Source organism: Natrix helvetica (assembly GCF_964273705.1).
Source record: "Natrix helvetica genome assembly, chromosome: 5".
Classification (NCBI taxonomy): domain Eukaryota; kingdom Metazoa; phylum Chordata; class Lepidosauria; order Squamata; family Natricidae; genus Natrix; species Natrix helvetica.
Window position 1 is genome coordinate 144,761,351 of NC_138551.1, and position 21,336 is coordinate 144,782,686.

At 50.5% G+C, this 21,336-nt stretch overlaps 1 protein-coding gene across 4 annotated transcripts in view; it reads left to right on the top strand.

Moving 5' to 3' along the window:
- The window catches only part of SPEN (spen family transcriptional repressor), a 66,634-nt gene that overhangs the window by 22,964 nt on the left and 22,334 nt on the right, over window positions 1-21,336 (top strand). For all 4 annotated transcript variants that reach the window (XM_081955255.1, XM_081955256.1, XM_081955257.1 and 1 more), the window contains 2 exons: window positions 17,192-17,352; window positions 19,589-19,789. In XM_081955255.1, coding sequence (XP_081811381.1) covers window positions 17,192-17,352; window positions 19,589-19,789 — 362 coding nt within the window. The remainder of the gene's footprint in view (window positions 1-17,191; window positions 17,353-19,588; window positions 19,790-21,336) is intronic.

Below are 21,336 nucleotides of genomic sequence, written 5' to 3' on the forward strand. Positions count from 1 at the left end.
TTGCTTATTATATGTCAGGACTCCTGCTGGAGACTCTCCTGCATGTTCTGGGAGCCTCTGAAATTCAGCTGGTCGAAAGAATGTGAAGATGTTTTGTTCAAAAAGCTGGAACAAACTCTGGCGTTTCAGCAGTTCTTGCCAAACTATTCAGATTGTCTGCAAATCAGCAGAAAGAAGACTAGGAAGTTTGATTCTTTTCCAGATTTGGGCCTGGAAAGCAAAATCTGGAGGAATGCTTAAGTGTTTATACTGGGTAAGTATAACCACTCTGGTATGTATCCCTGTTTTATCCAGGGTACTCTTTCCAGCAACTCCCAGCCCCTCATTCTAGTTTTCTAGCATCTTCCCTCAGCTCCTTCGCTGCTTTCTCTTAGCTAATGCTGTTCTCCATGCCTTTAAGGTAAAGATAAAGGTTTCCCTCCTCGCACATATGTGCTAGTCGTTCCCGACTCTAGGGGGCAGTGCTCATCTCTGTTTCAAAGCCGAAGAGCCAGCGCTGTCCGAAGACGTCTCCGTGGTGGTCATGTGGCCGGCATGACTCAACTCCCGAAGGCGCATGGAACGTACTTCCCTTCCCACCAAAGGTGGCCCCTATTTTTCTACTTGCATTTTTGTACGTGCTTTCGAACTGCTAGGTTGGGCAGAAGCTGGGACAAGTCGCGGGAGCTCTCTCCGTTACGCGGCGCTAGGGATTGGAACTGCCGAACTGCCAACCTTTCTGATCGACAAGCTCAGCGTCTTAAGCCACTGAGCCACCGCGTCCCTGTGTCCATGCCTTTATCCTGCTCTTAAATCCCCATTTCGTTTCATGTATGGACTAAAGCATGCCCACGTTCTGGGTTTTGGGACAGAGCATCTGTTTTGTGCCTAGCAGAGTTCATGCGCTGAACCTCTTCTACATTCCTGGTCAGTTGTAAGACTGAATGAGGGTCTTTGGGGGGTGAGCCCCGGAGTTGCTCTTCAACTCCAAAGGCCTTTCTAATGTGAGGCTTCTCCCAAAAAGGCTGGCTTGGAAAAAAAAAAAAACTCTCAGTGATACAAGGGCCGCTGATAAGTAGATTTATTGTGGAAAAGAAGACGGTATTCTTTTAGAATGCCAGCAATTTGCTGTGTACAGATAGTCCTCAACTTACAACAGTTCACTTAGTGACCGTTCAAAGTTACAACAGCACCAGAAAAAGGGGACTTGTGGCCCTTTTTCACGCTTGCGACCTTCGTGGCATTCCCAAGATACTGTAATCAAAATTCAGGCGCTTGGTAACCGATTCGTACTTACGACTTGTGTCCCAAGGTCACGTGATTCCCCTTTTGCGACTTTCTCATGAGCAAAATCAATGGGGCAGCCAGGATTTGTACTCCTTGCAGACAGCTGGTCATTTGCATTCCTTTTAGAGAGCCGTGGAGGCCACTTGGAGCTTCATCTGTGTCCTCGGGGGTCACCCGAGTAGCGCAAATGGGCGTGGAGCCTTCTTGGCCGCTCTTTTGAAGACACCAAAGTCCACATTTTGATTGGAGAGGACCGCTGGTTTGGAAGAGTGGTCAAAGAGGCCATCTATGTCAAAACCGAACAGCCCTCTCTCAACAGTGGGGTGGTGGGAAATACGACATCCTCTATCTCCAGTCTACAACACAGTCCTGTCAGCAGTTCAAAGAAGGCTCCGCACACGTGTGCTCAGGTGACTCTGAGGGCGGGGAAAACCTCCAAGTGGCCTCAACGACTCTCTCAAAGGATGCAAATGACCAGCTGTCTGCAAGGATTATAAATCCTTCCATCCCCCACCATCCTCCAGTCAGAGCTGAAGAAGCTCCTTGGATGAGAAGCAAAACATCTTCAAAGAAAACACCAGAAAGTCCAGTTGCCTCTTGAAAAAGCACCTTTGAGACAACCAGGACCTAGATGACTGAGAATCTCCATAGACAAAGTCCACTTTCCTACACCTCTTTCCACGTGTTGTTATCAGCTGGAACTCTGCTTTATTTTGGGCTGCAGTGATGGCTTTCCTGTTTCTCTTATTTTTAGAATCGATGCCTTAGCACCGTGATGGCGAACCTATGGCACGCGTGCCACAAGTGGCACGCAGAGCCATTTGTCAGGGCACGCGAGGCGCTGCCCTGTCAGCTGGCCAGCGCGCATGCACGTGCTGGCCAGCTGAGTTCACCTTTTTAAAAGCTATTTTTCGCCTTCCCCAGGCTCCAAAGGCTTTATAGGAGCCTGGGGAGGGCGAAAAGAGCCTCCCCCGCCCCCCCCGGAGGCTTCAGGGACCGTCCGAGGCTTCCCTGATGCCTTCGGAGCGCTTAAAACGACCCTCTGAGCAACCCGGAAGTCACTTCCGGTTTGCTCGGAGGGTGGTTTTAAGCGCTCCGAAGGCTTCAGGGAAGCCTCCGGACAGTCCCTGGAGCCTCCGGAGGGCCTCCGGGGGGTCGGGGGAGGCTCTTTTTGCCCTCCCCAGGCTCCTATAAAGCCCCTGGAGCCTGGGGAGGGCAAAAAAAACATGTAAAAATGGGGGGGGGTCACGCGTTGTGCACGCATGCGCGCTGGAGGGGTTGCGCGTTGCATTATGGGTGCAGCACGCCCGCACTCGACCCCCCTGCGCTCCCCCCACTTGTGGCACGCGAGCCAAAAACGGTTTGCCATCACTGCCTTAGTATCATAAGCCCCTCGTTTCCTTGAGACGATATTCGCAGACTTAAACGTTCTAAGCGTTTGTGAGGAACGATTTGAGCTTTTGGAAATGTTTCAGTTTTGTTACAATAAGAATGATTTCTGATAGTTCAGGGTTGATGGCGGCTTTGAACTAGCATCTGTTTCTTCAAAGTTTTTCATTTTAACTTGCACGATTGTCTAATCTAGACCCAAATGTTCAGGTTTTGCCCTTTCCTCAGGCTTGGGGAATGGCTCCACTTTTCTGCCATTCAGCTTTAAAGGTAAAGGTTCCCCTCGCACATATGCGCTAATCCTTCCTGACTCTAGGGGTGGTGGTGCTCATCTCCGTTTCATAGCCGAAGAGCCAGCGCTGTCCGAAGACGTCTCTGGTCGTGACCAGCAATAACTAAAGCCCAAAGGCGCAAGGAACGCTACTCCCTTCCCACCAAAGGTGGTCCCTATTTTTCTACTTGCACTTTTTACGTGCTTTCGAACTGCTAGGTTGGCAGAAGCAAGGACAAGTCACAGGAGCTCACTCCGTTACGCGGCGCTAGGGATTCCAACTGCCAATCTTTCTGATCGACAAGCTCGGCGTCTTAGCCACCCAGCCACCTCGTCCCTCATCCAGCTTTTAACAAACACGATAATCCGATATGCTCAGATGGAAAATATTTCCAAAGTTTTCTAGAATTCTATTGTTTAAGGGGAGCACTTGCCCCAAAATAAATAGTAAGAAGCGGCTGTGGAGAGGCCTAAGGGGCAACCCTAGGAAAAGGGGGGGGGGAATCTCCCTGGTGTTGAACAAGGAACACAAAGGAGGGGAAGCAGATTTCTGCCTCTTTCTCTTGCCGATTAACCTGATCACCAACGGATTTTATTGCGAAAGACGATGAGAGGAAGAAGCAACCAAGCTGGCTTGTTAGGAACGCCCTTCTTCCGTTCCTTTATTTAACTATTTTAAAAACGTTTGCAGCTGCAGGATCAATTGGAGCAAAAATTGGCTGACCTTTGAGGAGAGTTTTATTGGCGTGAGAGAGGCTTCTTTGCAGAGTGCCGAGGCAAAGTGTAGCATGGGTTGTGGGTTTTTCCGGAGCGCAACTGCAGAAGAGCCTTTGCGGCAGTGCCGCGATGAGCTAATCCATCCTGAAGTCGCCTTTGGAGGACAGTCTGGGAAATGCAAGCACCCGAGGACTCCCTTCTCTCTTCTTAGATGAAAGGCACGCGAAGCAGGAAGAGAAGCAGGCGCTTAAATTAAGAGCAAGCGAACCCCACTAACGCACAACACTCAGGGGCAGTTAAGAAATCCCTCTTCAATGGGATGACAAGCACCCCGAAAGGGCCATCCATGCTTCTGGATTCTGCTGGAACGCAGGACGGTTCTTCGCAAGCTTAATTTTAGCTGGAAGGTGGGAAAAAGCCTGATTGTTCATCCACACAAACTTAAGTCACCTGCCAGCATTAACAAGTATGACATAAGCCAAGCGATCAGCTGGTATGACACCAGCTGATCGCTTGGCTTATATAGGTCAGAGTTGTAGGAGAAAATAAGTTCACCTTGGCAGACTGCGTTACACACATACACAGACACACACACACAACACACACACACACACGTTGAGTCTGGTGCTTGCTTGTCCTCAGAGTTTACGCTTCTATTTCAGGTGGCTGTGCTACCATTTGTGGGCTTATCTGATTGGGCTGATTAAAAAGGCCACCTGCAAGAAATGGTCCTAGTGTTTCTTTGCTCACCTGACTCTTGTTTCGGACGCAGCTGGCGAAAGCTCTCATTTTCCCAACAGGAACCTGCTTCTTGGTTCGAAGGAGCTTCGGATTTGTGGAACTTGTTGCACGCTGCTCTGCTGCATTTTTTCCTTCTGCTGCTGAAAATGCGCATGAAGTTGCTTTTAGCCAGTTCAGCTGCCTGTCCTCTCTGGCAAAATGAAAACTTTTTAAAGTTTGGCTCATGGCAATGTGTAGATTAAAGCTTCAAAAAGGGTTGAAGATTCACACTCATATTTGTTACCCTTCTATCAATTCTTCAGCTGATTTACAGTTCATTTGTTGTTGCTAGTTGCAAAGTTGGGTCCGACCCATTGCGACCCCATGGACAACGTTCCTCCGGGCCTTCCTGTCCTCTACCATCCTCCAGAGTCCATTTAAGCTGACGCCGATTGCTTCAGTGACTCCATCCAGCCACCTCCTTCTCTGCCGTCCCCTTCTTCTTTTGCCCCCCATCGTTCCCAGCATGAGGCTCTTCTCCAGGGAGTCCTTCTCCCTTCTCATCAGGTGGCCAAAGTATTTGAGCTTCCTCTTCAGGATCTGGCCTTCTAAAGAGCAGTCAGGGTTGATCTCCTCTAGGACTGACCGGTTGGATGACCTTGCAGTCCAAGGGACTCAATGCAGGAGTCTTCTCCAGCACCAGAGTTCAAAGGCCTCCATTCTTTGGCGCTCAGCCTTCCTTATGGTCCAACCTTCACAGCCATCCATTGCAGCTGGAAAAACCACAGCCTTGACTAGATGTACTTTTGTTGGCAGGGTGATGTCTCTGCTTTTTAGGATGCTGTCTAGATTTGCTATAGCTTTCCTCCCCAGGAGCAAGCGTCTTTTAATTTGTTGGCTGCAGTCCCCATCTGCAGTGATCTTGGAGCCCAGGGAAATAAAATCTATCACTACCTCCATTTCTTCCCCTACAGTTCATTATGCCTTCCCTTTGTCAATTTGTGCTTTTTAATCCAGTTTCTTGTATTGGATACAAATGAGGAGGACCAGGATGAATACAGAGAATATTTCTGATGCCTCCCCAGATGTTTTCTCTAGCCAAATATTAGTCCTTCTAGAGCTTTTGTCAGATTCAGTTTGTTCTCTGTGACTCACGGGTTAATAAAAAGCCAACCCCCCCTGCTGGAGCGGAGGGCACATTGTGCCTGCCTCAGGGATATTTCTAACCTCACTTTGGGTTTTTTCCCCCCAGAATCTTGAAATCTTCAGAATCTTAAAGACTGGGAGATTGGAAGGAGCAACAAAATGTCTTCTCAAATAGAAACCTGTTGCCCATGTCACTCTTTGAGCTTGCTGGGCGACTGTGTGGCAGTTTGAAACCATTGGCAACTCTGTCTGTGTGGGTATAACAGAGAGAGAGAGGGGGAGGGAGGGAGGGAGGGTGTGTGTTTGAGTTGCTACCTCTTTATGCACTTAGTTTGTTTAATCAGCCTCCAGTCTTAGGTGATACATTAATGCTGCAGCTGTAGCTGTGTTGGATCCAAGAGCAAAGTTGGCTTTCCTTGTTCACATCTGGGTTCTTGCATCCTCTGGCCTGATGGCAGAATCAGAAAGGAAGCGAAGGTCTGTCTGACAGCAAAATTGCTGGCCTCAAAGGTTCTTGGGAGTAAAACCGACTGCTGGAGAAGCACAACCTTGCAAATAAAACCCTTTTTTAAAAAAATCCACACCGCTGTAGTATGTTGGAAGCGAATCGGGATTCTTTTTGCAAAGATCAGCATCCCTGAACGGTGATTGAAACATTCTTCAGTCAAATGAAAATTGGGTGGCACTTTAGTGCAGGGTAACAAGCAGAGTTTTAGGTTGGCACTTCCTATCGCCTGCCAGTTGGCTGGGAGAGAAAAGCCAAATTCTTTGCCCTTCTGTATCGGTCATCAGCAGTTGCTGCTTCGGGAAGGACTACATAACCCCACAGCTGTTGAAAGCCCCTCCTCCTCCCGATGATGATTTAGACATCTGCAGATGGCAGGTTCTGTCTTGGGAGAGGCCTTGCCTGTCATTCCCACACAGATGTTTGTCCTTCTGTGACACAAAGATATCGTCAAAAAAAACCACAAAGGAAGTCTATTGTTTTCTTGCTGCGTTTAGACGTGTGCCCAATTCAACTGCTGAACTCATTTCACTCCTAAAATTAAAATAGAGATCTTGCTGGTCTAGAATGAATGATCTAGTGTGCTTTGCAACTATATAGACATTTATTTTCTCGCAATCGTTGCTTCACAGAATTGTCAGTCTAGTTAAAGGAAACCCTCATTTACAAGGAATCGTTGGCTTAAAAAACAAACAAAAAATTCTGCATGTTGAAAGAAATGAGACAGACAGTTTGATGGAGTGCAGGGATCTGCAACCTTAAACACTCAAAGAGCCACAAAAGTCCTAACCGGAAGCCCCTCGTTTCAATTCTGGAGCCGACCGGAAGTCCGGTTCCCCCATCATAGAGTCTCCTCCTAGCACGGCATCCGTTTTCCTCTATCTGTCCTAACCGAAAGCCCTATCAATTGTGGAGCTTGCCATAGAGTCACTTCCTGGCGCACCCTGCTTCCCTTCCCCTAACCGGAAGCTCCTCTCAAAAAACAAAAGATGTTGGACAGCTATTTGTCTGAAACGGCATAGGGTTTCCTGCCTAGGCAGGGGGTTGGACTAGAAGACCTCCAAGGTCCCTTCCAACTCTACTATTGTATTGTATTGTATTGTATTGTGGTGCCAACTTGCGACGGAGCCGCAGCAGAGGGATGAAAGAGCCACATGCAGCTCCAGAGCCACGGGTTGCTGACCCCTCGTGTAGTGATTAAAGGCCCTGGCCTAGAAACTGGGAGGTTGTGAGTTCTAGTCCTGCCTTGGATCCAGAGCTAGCTGGGTGGCTTTGGGCACGTCTCCCTCGCTCAGCCCTAGGGTTTCTTAGGATTTAAATGTGCTTGTTTCAGGGTAACTGACAATTGGCAAGGATCAGTCAGGCACCTGTGCCCTTATATTGAGCTGTCAGGAATTGTTGGGTCTTCCTGTGTGGGTTATCAGAGGAAAACAGCAAGTTGATGCATTGTTTGCCCCCCCCCCCCTCTTTTAAATAATTTAGAAACCCCATTGCTAGGAGAGAATGCCTAGTAAAAGTTCCCCTCGCACATATGTGCTAGTTGTTCCCGACTGTAGGGGGCGGTGCTCATCCCCGTTTCAAAGCTGAAAATCCAGCACTGTCCGAAGACATCTCTGTGGTCATGTAGCCGGCATGACTCAACACCGAAGGTGCACGGAACGCTGTTCCCTTCCCACCAAAGGTGGTCCCTATTTTTCTACTTGCATTTTTGGCGTGCTTTCAAACTGCTAGGTTGGCAAAAGCTGGGACAAGTCACGGGAGCTCACTCCGTTACGCGGTGCTAGGGATTCAAACCGCTGAACTGCCGAACTTTCTGATCGACAAGCTCAGCGTCTTAGCTGCTGAGCCACCGAGTCCCTAGTATGCCTAGGCAAACCCTTGGGGAGAGAAAGATTTTAAAAATAGGATAGAATGCACATAGCGTGAGAATAACTTGGCTTTTTTTTGGGGGGGGGGGGATAAAATTCTCGGTGAAAGTTCTGCATTCTCTTTTGGAGGAAACCACATGGCGATGAATTAGGCCAAAGGTCTTGAAGCCTCTTAAAGCTTATTTCTGTGTCAGCAGGAGCAACTGCCCAACCTACTTTGTCCCCAGGGGATGGCCTAAGAGTTTACGTGGTGGAGCAGTCCTGTCGCCAAGGTCCACCTTTCCCTTTCCTCTCGACAATCGGGGATATTCCAGGAACGGGAGGGTAGTTTAGTTTGGATTTTTCTGCAAGTTGCCGCACGAGAGCTTTTTCCGCTGTGGGGAAAGCTTGGTAGATCCAAACTCTGCACCCTTTGAACTGGGATCTGTGCCAGGAGCTCCTTTTGGGAGAGTCGGCTCGAATTGGGGAGTCAGGCTCATTTGGCTAAGCATTGATTACCTGGCACAAACGCTTTCTCACCTGACCTAGGATGGTGCCAAGAAGCGTTGTGCAACCATGGCGTATTGGTGTCTTATGTCTCTTCTTAGTTACCGTAATGCTTTTAATGCAAATGCTTCCTTTTCCACTTGCACTGTCACTTCTTCACTCACCTGCGCAACTGAATGCAACCTTCTGCTCGATTTGCCCAGAGGCGCTAATGAGAACCATACCAGTTCTCTGGTGGTAGAAGTCCTTAGTCTTTGTACAGTTCCCTCAGGTGCGCAAGATGCCCTTTTATGCAATACCCGTTATGACCCGGCCTTTTTTTTGCCAACTTACATGTCTCTCCATTCAGTCAGATGTGTACGAACATTTTGTTTTAAAGTTCGAGGTGAGTTGTGAATGTGGTACATTTATTTTCAGCTAAATTTCTTTTCCAACACTTCATTGAACCTTTTATTTTTCCCTTCCGCGTACCATCCTGTTTTTCCAGTAGAGTGGAGGGAGGGGTCACTGAAGGGTTATTACAGTCTGATTGGTCCATTTGACTGAGAGAAAACTTCTTAGCCTTCGGCTTCTCCCGTTGGCTCCCAGTTTCCTCTCAGTCAAGAAGGTCCAAAGACTTAATTTTGGTTCCCAGAGTGATTGTGAGTACTAAAGTCGAAAATTAATTGGATCAATTGGATACTTTAAATCAAAGCAAAAATTACTAGAATAAAATAGAGCTGTGCCCAATAGGACAAACTATCGCGGTCCTAAATAGGCTGGGAAAGCAGCGCGGAGCGAAGCTCTTTCCATCCTACTCCCTGCGGGCCTTTTTCCCCCCGACTGATTCCTGGTGACTCGGGCATGCCGGGGGACTTACAGCTCACAAATCCTCCCCCAAGACGATTTGCTTGCCTTGAAGCCGCAGCGCCGGCGGCCTTTTGCCGCGCATGAAGACCGGCAGCCACTAAACGCGACCGCGCCGCCTCTACCGGGTCGGCGGTGCCCTCGGCGGCGGCGCGCAAACGAGACCGGAGCGCCAGCGGCTCTTGCCGGGCGTGAAGACCGGCGGAAATCGTCCACGGGCCGCGATCCCTGGTTTTTGAAGCAGCAAGCCTAACAATTTGCGGGGGAGGCAAGCGGCAGGCTCGCGCGCCATTTTAACGGCCGCTTGAGGAGCAGAACAACAATCTTCAGCCGGCGGCCATTTTGGACACGTGTCGAGCCTAGGTTTACAGGCCTACCGAGCTCCCACCAACATTCAAGGCCCAAGCTGAGAGTTTCCCACCAGCAAGAGGCTTCTGACTGCGACTACTCTACTCTCCTACTTCAGCAGAGCACGTGAGTGGGGCGATGGCAGCGAGATCCGAGGCCGCTCAAACAGCGACTCCCCAGGCCCAAGAAGATAAGTCAGGCCCCACTGTCCCAACCAGACCTCGTGTTTCTAGGCCTTCTGCGGAGGATCGCCCCTCCAGAGCCCTACAAAGGGACGAGCTTAGGCGTTCCAGGGCAATTGAGAAAGCCATTGAGAGGGCAGAAAAGAAGAAGGCCAGGGATCCCAGACCTAGATCTAGATCCCCTAGACCTGAGGCTCCTAGTCATTCCCCTTCTGTCAACAGGGGGTTCAGCCCTTCTTCTCCCTCTTCCTCTTCATCCAGATCAGTTAGGAGTGAAGGACGGGGGTCTTCACCCCCACCCCCAACTTCCCCTGGGACAGGGGGCTTGGATAGAAATGATCCTTTAGAGGGCCCCTCTGCAGGCCCCTCCCGGGGTAGGAGATCCCACAGGGATTCGATCCCCCATGACTATGATTCTGATTATGACGAGGAGGATCTAGAACACCTCCCTGAAAATCTAAAAAGGTTAATCTCTGCAGCCATTTCCAGGGGAATAGCTCAAAGAGACAGACCTTCCCGGCATAATAGAATTACACCATTCAGCAGGGCCAGGTCTAGGAATTCTTCTCCTTCCCTCATGAGCGAGGTCTCCTCTAGGGGGGAGGCCCGTCGTCAAGACGACTGGGGTTTCTCTGAGGAAGAGGATGCGGCCACTGATCAGCCCACCTCTTCCAACCTATTCATCCAGGCCATGTTTAAGCCCTTACTGAAAAAGGCTAGGAGGACCACCAAGGTGGGCACGGGGGACCCCACAGTGCCCCCGCCCAGAGATCCGGATATGGTAATGTTCTCAAACACGGCCACCAATAAAGAAGAGATCCCTGCCCCTCCTCTGTTCTTGGAGGTGGCCACCAGTCAGTGGGCTAGACCTTCAAATTTTTCTCCCCCTGGCAGCAATGACAGGCGGGCCTATAACATGGAGAAGGCCTTCCTACAGGCCATCCAATTGCCGGCCATAGATCAACCGATAGCTGCCCTGGTCTCATATTCCCCGGTGGTCTCGGGGGATGCGGCAGATAAGCTTAAGCCGGAGGATAAAAGGGCGGAGCTCACCTTGCGGAAAAATTACAAGGCTTCCGCATGGGCAATGCGGGCGGCGGCCGCCGCTCGTATTTTAATCGCACAACCGTTATGTGGCTCCGCCAACTCCAGGATCGTATCCCGATCCAGGGCGATCGCATCCATCAGGATTTAACTAAGATTATGGCGGCCTGCCAGTATTCGGCCGACGCAACCCTGGATGCTATGCGATTCGGCTCCAGCGCCTTAGCTACCTCTGTGGCCGCTCGCCGGCTCCTTTGGCTTAGAAATTGGCAGATCGATAATAAAGCCAAATGGGATTTAATAGCTGCCCCCTTTGCGGGTCCCAATCTGTTTGGGTCTGCTCTAGACCCAATCTTGGTGGAGAATAAAGACAAGAAAAAGGTGATGCCCACCTCCACCAAGAAGGCCGAAACACGCAGTCACCCGTATCGCAGGCCTTCCTTCAGGAATTACGACAGGGACCAGGAGCCCCGTTTCCAGCAGTACAGACAGGATAGGCAATACAACAGGCAGGGTTTTCAGGACCGCTCCAGGTACCAGTCCCAATCCAAACGGCCCTTTCGCGGGGGGGGGGGGGCGGCCGCCCCTTCCGCAGAGTGAAATGACTCGAACCCGAGTCATCCCATAGGTGGCTGTCTGGCACTGTATGCGGACAAGTGGGACCAGATCACATCAGACGGGTGGGTCCGAGCGACCGTCCGTCACGGCCTAAGACTAGAGTTCCTCTCCTACCCTCCGAGACGCTTCAGAGTGTTTTCCCCATCCCGGGATCCGGAACGCCGTCGTCTCATGGACCTCGCCGTCTCACACCTTCTAGAAATCAGAGCGGTGGAGGTCGTTCCGGAGCCGGAGAAGGGGCGGGGCTACTATTCAAACCTCTTTGTAGTCCCGAAGACCTCGGGGGGTTGGAGGGCGATTCTCGACCTGAAGCGCCTGAATCAGTATCTAGTTTACAGGCGCTTCAAGATGGCCTCCCTAAAGTCTATCCTGCAGGGCATTCGAAAGGGGGATTACATGGCCTCGGTAGATTTGACGGAGGCCTATCTTCATATCCCCATCTTCCGGGCTCACCGTCAATTCCTGCGATTCTCCCACAAAGGCCAACACTATCAGTACCGGGCCCTTCCATTCGGCCTGGCCTCGGCCCCTCGGACGTTCACCAAGGTCCTGGCGGCACTGGCTGCTTACCTGAGATCCATCCCGGTGAGGCTCCAGTGCTACTTGGACGACGTCCTGGTGCAGGCAGGGTCCCTTCCCAGAGCCAGGGCAGACCTCCAGCTGACCATCCAATGGCTCCAGACACTAGGTTTCTCAGTAAACTTTCCCAAGAGTCACCTATCCCCATCCAGACAGATTCTGCATCTAGGGACAGTAATCGATTCCGAGTCAGGGAGGGTTCGCCTATCCCCAGACCGTCTGGCCAGTCTGAGACAGTTGATCACGTCCATCAGGACAAAAAGGTCCGTTTCCACCCTGACCTTATCCCGACTCCTGGGGAAGATGGTATCCTGTATAGGGATAGTTCCCTGGGCCCGTCTACATCTGTGTCCCCTCCAGTGGGCCTTGATACCAGCCCAAAGGAGAATGTTGAGCAACTCTCTGAGACCGCTTCACTTAACGCCGGAAGTGAGATGCTCGCTCAAGTGGTGTATGTCCCCGGCATTGCGACAGGGGGCCTCAATTTGGGAGCCAGAGAGAGTACAAGTCACGACGGACGCGAGCCTTTACGGCTGGGGGGCCGTGATGGGGTCCGACATGGCCCAGGGGCGTTGGACTGCCTCGGACCTCAGGCACAATATAAATTGGCTCGAGCTCAAGGCCGCGAGACTGGCCCTCCGGACTTTCCACCGCCAGCTGCAGGGGCGACACGTCCTCCTGCTTACGGACAATGTAGCGACGAAAGCTCATGTCAACCGTCAAGGGGGGACTCACTCCCGAGCCCTGTGGCGGGAGGCGCAGACATTAGGCCTATGGGCAGAGAGACACTTGGCCTCAATTTCGGCGGAACATATATCAGGGGAGTCCAACCACCAGGCAGACTGGTTGAGCCGGGCGACTCTGGACAACGGCGAGTGGCAGCTGGACCCAGAGTTGTTTCGGAAGATTTGCCTCAGATTCGGCAACTCCCTTGTAGACCTGTTTGCCTCCCCCGGCAACGCACAACTGCCGAGATTTTTCACCCGATTCAAGACTCCAGCAGCAGAAGGAGCGGATGCTCTCAGAACCCGGTGGCCTCCGGGTCTCCTCTACGCCTCCCCCCCCTTCCCCTCATTCCCAGAACCATTCGGAAGGTAGTCACAGAGAGGGCTCACGTCATTCTATTAGCCCCATATTGGCCGAGGAGACCATGGTTCGCAGACCTGGTCCAGCTCTCGGTCACAGACCCCTGGAGGATTCCACCAGAGGAGGTCGTCCTGTGTCAGGGGGTCTTACTTCACCCAGAGCCGCAGTGGCTGCATCTGACCGCGTGGCTCTTGAAAGGGGATTACTGAGGGGGAGGAAGTTGTCGTCAGGGGTCATAGCTACCTTGGAGGCAGCTAGGAGACCGTTCACAATTAGAATCTATAACGCCACCTGGACAGCTTTTGCTAAGTGGTGTAACCCCAGGGGGGTGGATCCAGCTAGGGCCACGGTTCCAGACGTTTTAGAGTTTCTCCAAAAAGGGCTAGAGGACGGGTTGTCCCATAATACACTTAGGCGACAGGTAGCGGCCCTATCGACTATATTGGGAGTAGAGGGCTCCTCCACCCTCTCGCGCTCACCATTGGTGAAGAGATTCCTTAAAGGGGCGGCCAACATCCGTCCGCCCCCCGTTCATAGGTTCCCTACATGGGATCTTACCCTCGTCCTGAAGGCATTGACGGGTTCTCCCTTTGAACCGCTCAGGTCGGTCCACATGCGTCTCCTCTCTCTTAAGGTAGTATTTTTGTGGCCATTACATCGGCCAGGCGTATTTCTGAATTGGGGGCCCTTTCTGTTAGAAGTGACCTTTGCATGATCCATCAGGACAGGGTGGTCCTGCGTTTGGATCCTTCGTTCATCCCGAAGGTTAACACCCTGTTTCATAGGGCCCAGGAAATTGTCCTACCAAATTTTTGCCCCAATCCAACAAGGGAGAGAGAACAGGCGTGGCATCGGTTGGATGTACGCAGGGCCCTCCGTATTTATCTGAGACGGACCGAGGGCATTCGTAGGACCGAGGCGCTGTTTGTCTTGTTCCATCCGAGTTCCCTAGGTAAGAAGGTCTCGTCTTCAACTATTGGGAGGTGGATCAGGCTGGCCATTGTTGAGGCTTACGGAGCCTCGGGAATATCCCCCCCTTCGGGGATCACAGCTCACTCCACTCGTAGTGTAGCCTCCTCAGCGGCCTGGGCCACAAGGGCGCCTTTCGAGGACATCTGTCGCGCAGCCACCTGGGCCTCCCCCACTCCCTTCATAAGACACTATCGCCTGGACACTTATGCCTCGGCTGAGGCGTCCTTTGGGCGGAGGGTTCTCCAGAGGGTAGCGGCCGATCCTCCCCCTGGGACCCAGTCTTCCCTCCCTGGGACGTAGCGTGGGTATGTCCCTTCAGTGACCCCTCCCTCCACTCTACTGGAAAAAGAACGTTGGTCTTACCTGAACGTTTTTTTCTGGAGAGTGGAGGGAGGGGTCACTTTCCTGCCCTAGGTAGATAGACAGGGTCCGGGAGGGGTAGGATCGGGTGGCCCTGGGCGGCTTTCCCTTGTCTTCTTACATCATGCAGACGCTGACCGTGACATCGCGGAAACTGGGAGCCAACGGGAGAAGCCGAAGGCTAAGAAGTTTTCTCTCAGTCAAATGGACCAATCAGGCTGTAATAACCCTTCAGTGACCCCTCCCTCCACTCTCCAGAAAAAAACGTTCGGGTAAGACCAACGTTCTTTCCCTGAAAATAAGCCCTCCCGGATAATAAGCCCAATTAGACTTTGGAGCGCATGCACTAAAATAAGCCCTCTCTGAAAATATTGCAACACAGCAGCAGCGTTCAGGTGACCACGCTCGCCGCCTCCTAAATCTCAAAAATAATAAAACCTCTCTGAAAATAAGGCCAAGTGTTTATTTCGGAGGCCAAAAGAAAATAAGACCCTGTCTTATTTTCAGGGAAACACGGCATGTTTCTCCCTTCCATGCTAAACATTTGTACAGGTAGTCCTCAACTTACAGACACACTTGAGGCCAACTTTTCTGTCTCTAAGTGAAACATTTGAACATAAGAACGGTTGCAGGAACTGGGTATGTCTAGTTGAATGAAAAGAAGGACTAGGGGAGACATGATAGCAGTCTTCCAATATCTCAGGGGCTGCCACAAAGAAGAGGGAGTCAAGTTATTCTCCATAGTGGGGGAAGTAGCATCCAGACTGGGTTGACCTCATCTGCTCATTGATTGGACTGAGTCTGACAAGACTGTTAAGCCACACCCTTGTCGCTAGGCAGATCCAGTTTTCGACTCAGTCCCTCAATGAGGACGGATGTGTCATAGCGTTTTTCCTCAGAGATATTTGTAATTCATTCTTATGTACATCTTTAATGGTTTGGAAGATTGGATTGTGAGTAATATTGGACTACATTGTGAATCCCCATTTGGGTGGTGGTGACAACCTTGCCTTCAGCCCCTCACAAAGCACCTTCCAGAAGGCAGGACAAGAAGCAATGGGTGGAAACTAATCAAGGAGAGAAGCAACCTAGAACTAAGGAGAAATTTCCTGACAGTGAGAACAATTAATCAGTGGAACAACTTGCCTGCAGAAATTGTGAATCCTCCAACACTGGAAGATTTTAAGAAGAGATTGGACTGCCATGTGTCTGAAGTGGTGTAGGGTTTCCTGCCTAAGCAGGGGTTGGACTAGATGACCTTCAAGGTCCCAACAGTGTCTATCCCATTCCATTCTATTATTTGTTCAGGGAGTTTTGCCCCATTTTGCTACCTTTCCTGCCTCAGCTGTTAAGGGAATCACTGCGGTTGTTAAGTTAGTCGCACGGCTGTTCAGTGAATCTGACTTCTCCCATTGACTTTGCTTGTCAGAAGTCCGCAAAAGGGAATAACGAGACACCACAACCGTCATAAATATGAGTCAGTTCCCAAGTGTCTGAATGTTGATCACGTGACCACGGGGATGCTGCAACGGCCGTAAGTGTGAAAAAACGGTCATAAGTCACTTTTTCCATCCCGTTAGAACTTGGGAACGGTCACTGAACAAACTGGTATAAACCGGGGACTACCTGTAGCACCTTCTGTAAATCAGTGCTTTTTCGGATGTTGTGGAGTACAGCTCTCAGGAATGCTGTGACTCTATTGCGGAATATCTGGGAGGGGACAAGTTGGTAAAGGCTGATTAAGATTTGCAAGTTGTAAGTTGTTTACTGTGGTTTTACAAGCTGTGCTTTTCTTGGTAGAAGGCAAGCAAACGTTCATTTTAATCATGCTGCTCTCTGAAGGGGGGCGGTGGACATACAGCATAATTTTTCCAGCTTCCTGTATTACTACCGATAAGCTGAAACCGAATATTTAATTAACTTCCCTGTTGTCAGCGTACAGCCATTTACATTACACCAAACCCGGATGACTCCTTTGTCTGGGGATTTTAGTGTGAGCGTTCAGTGAGCCTGAGTTCTTTGACTGGGGTTGAGTTGTTTTTATGAGCATGGCCCTTCTGTCGTGATCCAGCTCTCGTAGGTCTCTGGTGCTGAGCTCGTTATTAGGCGTTGCTGGCTGTTTCGGATAAATCGGAATTCGCAGCTTCTTGTCTACATTCTTTAGATATTAGGTGCTTCAAATGGCGCAGTGGTTGGAATGCAGTACTGCAAGCTACCGTATTTTTCGGACTATAAGACGCACCAGAGTATAAGATACACCATGATTTTGAAGAGGTAAATGTAAAGAGGTAATGACACACCCAGATTTTCACCCTCTTTTTTGAGGGAAAAAGGTGCGTCTTATACTCCGAAAAATACAGTACTTCTGCTGGCTGCAGTTTGGCAGTTTAATCCTCACCAGCTCAAGGTTGACTCAGCCTTCCATCCTTCCCAGGTCAGTCAGATGAGGACCCGGATTGTTGGGGGCAAGAGGCTGACTCTGTACACCACTTAGAGAAGGCTGTGAATCACTTGGAAGTGGTATATGTCTCAGTGCTATTGCTATTAAAATGGAAGATTTATTCCCCTTCACCGAAGAGTTAAAAAGAGATTTTGGATTATGATTTGCCCTAAAATCCTTTCCCACTTGTACCCCACCCCTTCACGCTTCCTTGAAGGTGACACATAGCAATATATGGGACCAGAGAAGAAGCTGAGCCTGATGTCTTGCTTGTCTCTTTGGAACCTTGGCATAACTGTTCTAACTGCGTTTCTCACGGTCTCTCTCTCTTTTTTTTTTTGCCTGTAGCAGCGACTCTAGTAGCAGTTCAAGTGACGAATCCCCAGCCCGTTCGGTTCAGTCGACGGCTGTTCCAGCCCCCACCTCCCAATTGCTTCCACCTCTGGAGAAAGATGAACCCCGTAAAAGTTTTGGGATTAAGGTCCAGAATCTTCCTGTGCGTTCTACAGGTAAGTCCCATGCAGCCTCCCTGCACCACAGTGGCCACTCCGCCCAGCCGTGCTGAGACCGACGAGAACACTCTGCCAAAACACGTGAAGCCAGTTGAATGAGACACAACCTCTTTATAATTACATTATTGGTTCCTCTGACCTCCATTTTGACAATACCCTGTTTCCCTGAAAATAAGACCTCCCCGGATAATAAGCCCAATTGGGCTTTTGAGCGCATGCGCTGAAATAAGCCCTCCCCGAAACTATTGCAACACAACAGCAGCCATGAGGTGACTACGCTCGCCGCCTTCTGCACCTCAAAAATAATAAGTCCTCCCCGAAAATAAGGCCAAGGGCTTATTTCGGGGTCTAAAGAAAATAAGATTCTGTCTTATTTGGGGGGAAACACGGTAGGTAGCTTGATTTTTTTTTTTTTACTGAAACTGCTCTTGGATAGACTGGCTCCCTTTGCACATCGTAGTAGATATTTTACCCCCAAGGAAATTGAAGCGCGTTCCTCTGCTCATCATAGGGAAGTGGGTGGGGCTACATGACAGTAAAGCCCTTCCTTTGACCAACAGAAATATTTTAGCTTTTAGAAGGCTGGGCCTTCTTTTTCATTTCTATGCCTCCCAGCCAAAATGCAGGTGCTACCTACAGTAGATATGGGCAAGGATTGTTTCAAGAGAGGAGTGGGGGGAGTAGGGGCTTGTCACGGCCATGCCAGCAGGCGCGGGAGTCTTTGGTGTTTCTTGTTGTTGTTATTATTATTATTATTATTATTATTTAATGCTTCTAGACCGCCCCCTCTCCCGAAAGGGACTCGGGGCGGTGTACAGTTCATACAAAATATAACAAGATACAATAAAATTAAATATGTACAGTTGACAGTTGACATGGAGGAGGTTAAAATGTAGTTAAAAGAACTGTACAAAGCAAATATAATATAAGTTTAAACCCCTAAAAACAGATACAATAAATTAAAAAACCCCTAAAATAACCAGATACAATATATTTGCCAGGAGGGACAGTTGAATTATGCCAGGCCTGCTAATCGGAACAGGTGAGTCTTCAGTTTTTGCCGGAAGGAGCAGAGGTCAGAAGTGGTTCTAATGTCGGGGGGGAGGTCATTCCAGAGGGTTGGGCCCATCACAGAGAAGGCCCTACTCCTCGGTGTCGCCCGCTGGCATTGCCTAGTGGACGGCACCAGGAGAAGCCCCTCCCTGTGTGAGCAAATTGGCCGCAGGGATGTATGTGGGAGGATGCGATCCCGCAAGTAACTAGGTCCCGTGCCATGGAGTGCTTTAAAGATGGTAATCAGCACCTTGAAACGCACCCGGAAAACCACAGGCAGCCAGTGCAGCTCGCGCAGGAGAGGTGTTACATGGGAGTACCTCGTACTCCCCATCACAGCCCGCGCGGCTGCGTTCTGAACTAACTGCAGTCTCCGGGCGCGTCCCAAGGGCAGCCCCATGTAGAGAGCGTTGCAGTAATCCAGGCGGGACGTCACCAGCGCATGAGTGACCGTGCGTAGGGCATCCCGGTCCAGTAGGGGGCGCAATTGGCGCACCAGGCGAACCTGGTGGAACGCCCCCCTTGCCACGGCTGCCACATGGTCATCCATTGACAGCCGGGCATCAAGGAGGACGCCCAAATTGCGCGCCCGTTCCACAGGGGGCAATTGCTCGCCCCCTATGGCCAGCGATGGAATCAGCTGGCTGAACCGAGGTGCCGGTAGCCACAGCCACTCAGTCTTGGAGGGGTTGAGTTTAAGTCTGTTGTCCCCCATCCAGACCCCATCATTATATTAATGATGGCTATAAAAAGATACCAACGGAAGCTTCAAGCTAAAGAACCGCTGTGTCAGGGTTCCAAAAAACCCACCCCCAATGAAAGAAAACTTGTGTTTCCTCAAAGTTTCACTTTATTAGAGATGTCATGTTGGCACATCTGGGAAGATCCGAATCTCAAAGCTTCTAGTTTTTCCCACCCAGTTGAAAGTTCAGCTCCCTCCCATCCACATCCATCCAGGTGCAGGGACAAAAGTGACCTTGACTTTCTGAGAAAGAATGTTGTTATGGCTACACCTCACCCAACTCCATACAATCCTGCCTCCCCCCCCCACCCCCATTTTCCCACAGTAGAAAGAGTGGCAGGCCTGAAATCCAAAAAGGAAAAGATGGCTTCCAGGTCTGACACGCTGTGGATTCCAAAGATGACTATGCCTTCTTTTGATTTGCCCCTTGCGGTGTAGACACCAGCCTCAAGGACGGGCTGTTCCATGAATTCAAGAAATACGGGAAGGTGACCTCTGTCCAGATTCACGGGGCTTCCGAAGAGCGATACGGACTGGTGTTCTTCCGGCAGCAGGAGGACCAGGAGAAGGCTCTGAACGCCTCCAAAGGGAAGCTGTTTTTCGGCATGCAGATTGAAGTGACGGCTTGGATAGGGCCAGGTGAGCCCCCTTGGAAGGCCTCCTCGACTCCTGGGGAACTACCTACCCACGGCTTCCTCTGGCCCCAAAGATGCCCGGCTGTAGCAGATCAGAACGTCTTGGGTGGAATGGAGAAGATTCGAAGCCATTTCAAAGCCAGCTTAGGGGCCTGAACTGTCTAAACCCGTGATGGGTAACCTATGGCACACGTGCCAGAAGTGGCACGCACACCATCACCAGCTGCTCTTCTGGTTTTTGGCCCTGCCAAATGGTCTTTGCAGGCACCAGAGCACCAGAAAACGGCCTGAAAACAGCCCAAAAAAACAGGACACTTTTGGGGTTCTTTTTCAGGCCGTGTTTGCCCCCAAATCACCCCCAGAATGGCCTGAAAACACTCTGAAAATGGCCTGCAAAATGCCAAAAAACTGGGTTGTTTTTCAGGCCACTTTTTGAGCTGTTTATGGCTGGAAAAATGTCCCCAAAACGCCCCAAAACATTTTTCTGGCCATATTTGGACCAAAAACAGCCTGAAAACCGGCCATAAAAACAGGCATGCAAATGCCGGCTAGCTGGTCTTTGGCTTTTGGGTGCTCTGGCGCATGCATGCACGCGTGGTACGGTTTGGGCACTCGTTGCCGAAAAGGTTTGCCATCACTGGTCTTAAATGTTACTTGTCAGTCAGATTGTCAGAATTTGTTCTTCCTGTGGATGCCAGAACCTTGGAGGGATTGCGCCTACCGTCTCTCTGCTTATGCTAGCTCCGTCTTGCAGAAGCAGACATTTGTTTGGGTCATGGTTTTAGTCTGACCTGAGTCAGGTGCTTCTTTGGGTAAGGTGAGCAGGCAGGAGACCCGCCCTTCTAGAGGTGGGCAAGATGAGACACCGCAGAGTGTTTTGCACGTTCGGGATTCCCTATTACGGTGATGGCAAACGTTTTTGCCACCGAGTGCCTAAAAGTGAGCTTGCGCACTCATCCGGGCCGCAAGCCAGGGGGCATGCGCGGACCGGAAAATTCCGGTTTCTGGCACGTGCGGCGATTAGCTGGCCGATGCGCATGCTCACGCCTGAAAACTGAAGACCAGCTTTTCCAGTTTCCGGCACTCCCTCATGCACAAAGGCCAGTTGGTCATCGCGCGCGCATGTGCGCCAGAACCCAGAAGAGAAATGGTCGACACCGCACATGCCAGGCAACATGGCTCTGCATGCTGCTTTGGGCACGCGTGCCATGGGTTCGCCATCACGGCCCTATTACTTGTCCCACTTTCATTTTATTTAGCACAGTGCAGCCTTAGCTGGCTTTATTTGTCTGTTGGCCTTCTATAATTAGAAATTAAAAAATGATGGCCAAATCATTTCTGAAGTGGTTCTATCAGCTATTTTTCCAGGTTATTTTGCTGGATTTTATTTTATTTCTTGCTACAAATTTTATTTTACATTTTCATTGTCTCTCAGGGATTCCCAGGCCACTCTTATCTTCTGGCATCCCCTAGCCTAGTGCAAAAACCTTTGGAGTGAGGAGGGGGGGTGGTCACTTGAGCCAAATAACCGCTAGAAGATTCGTAGAAACA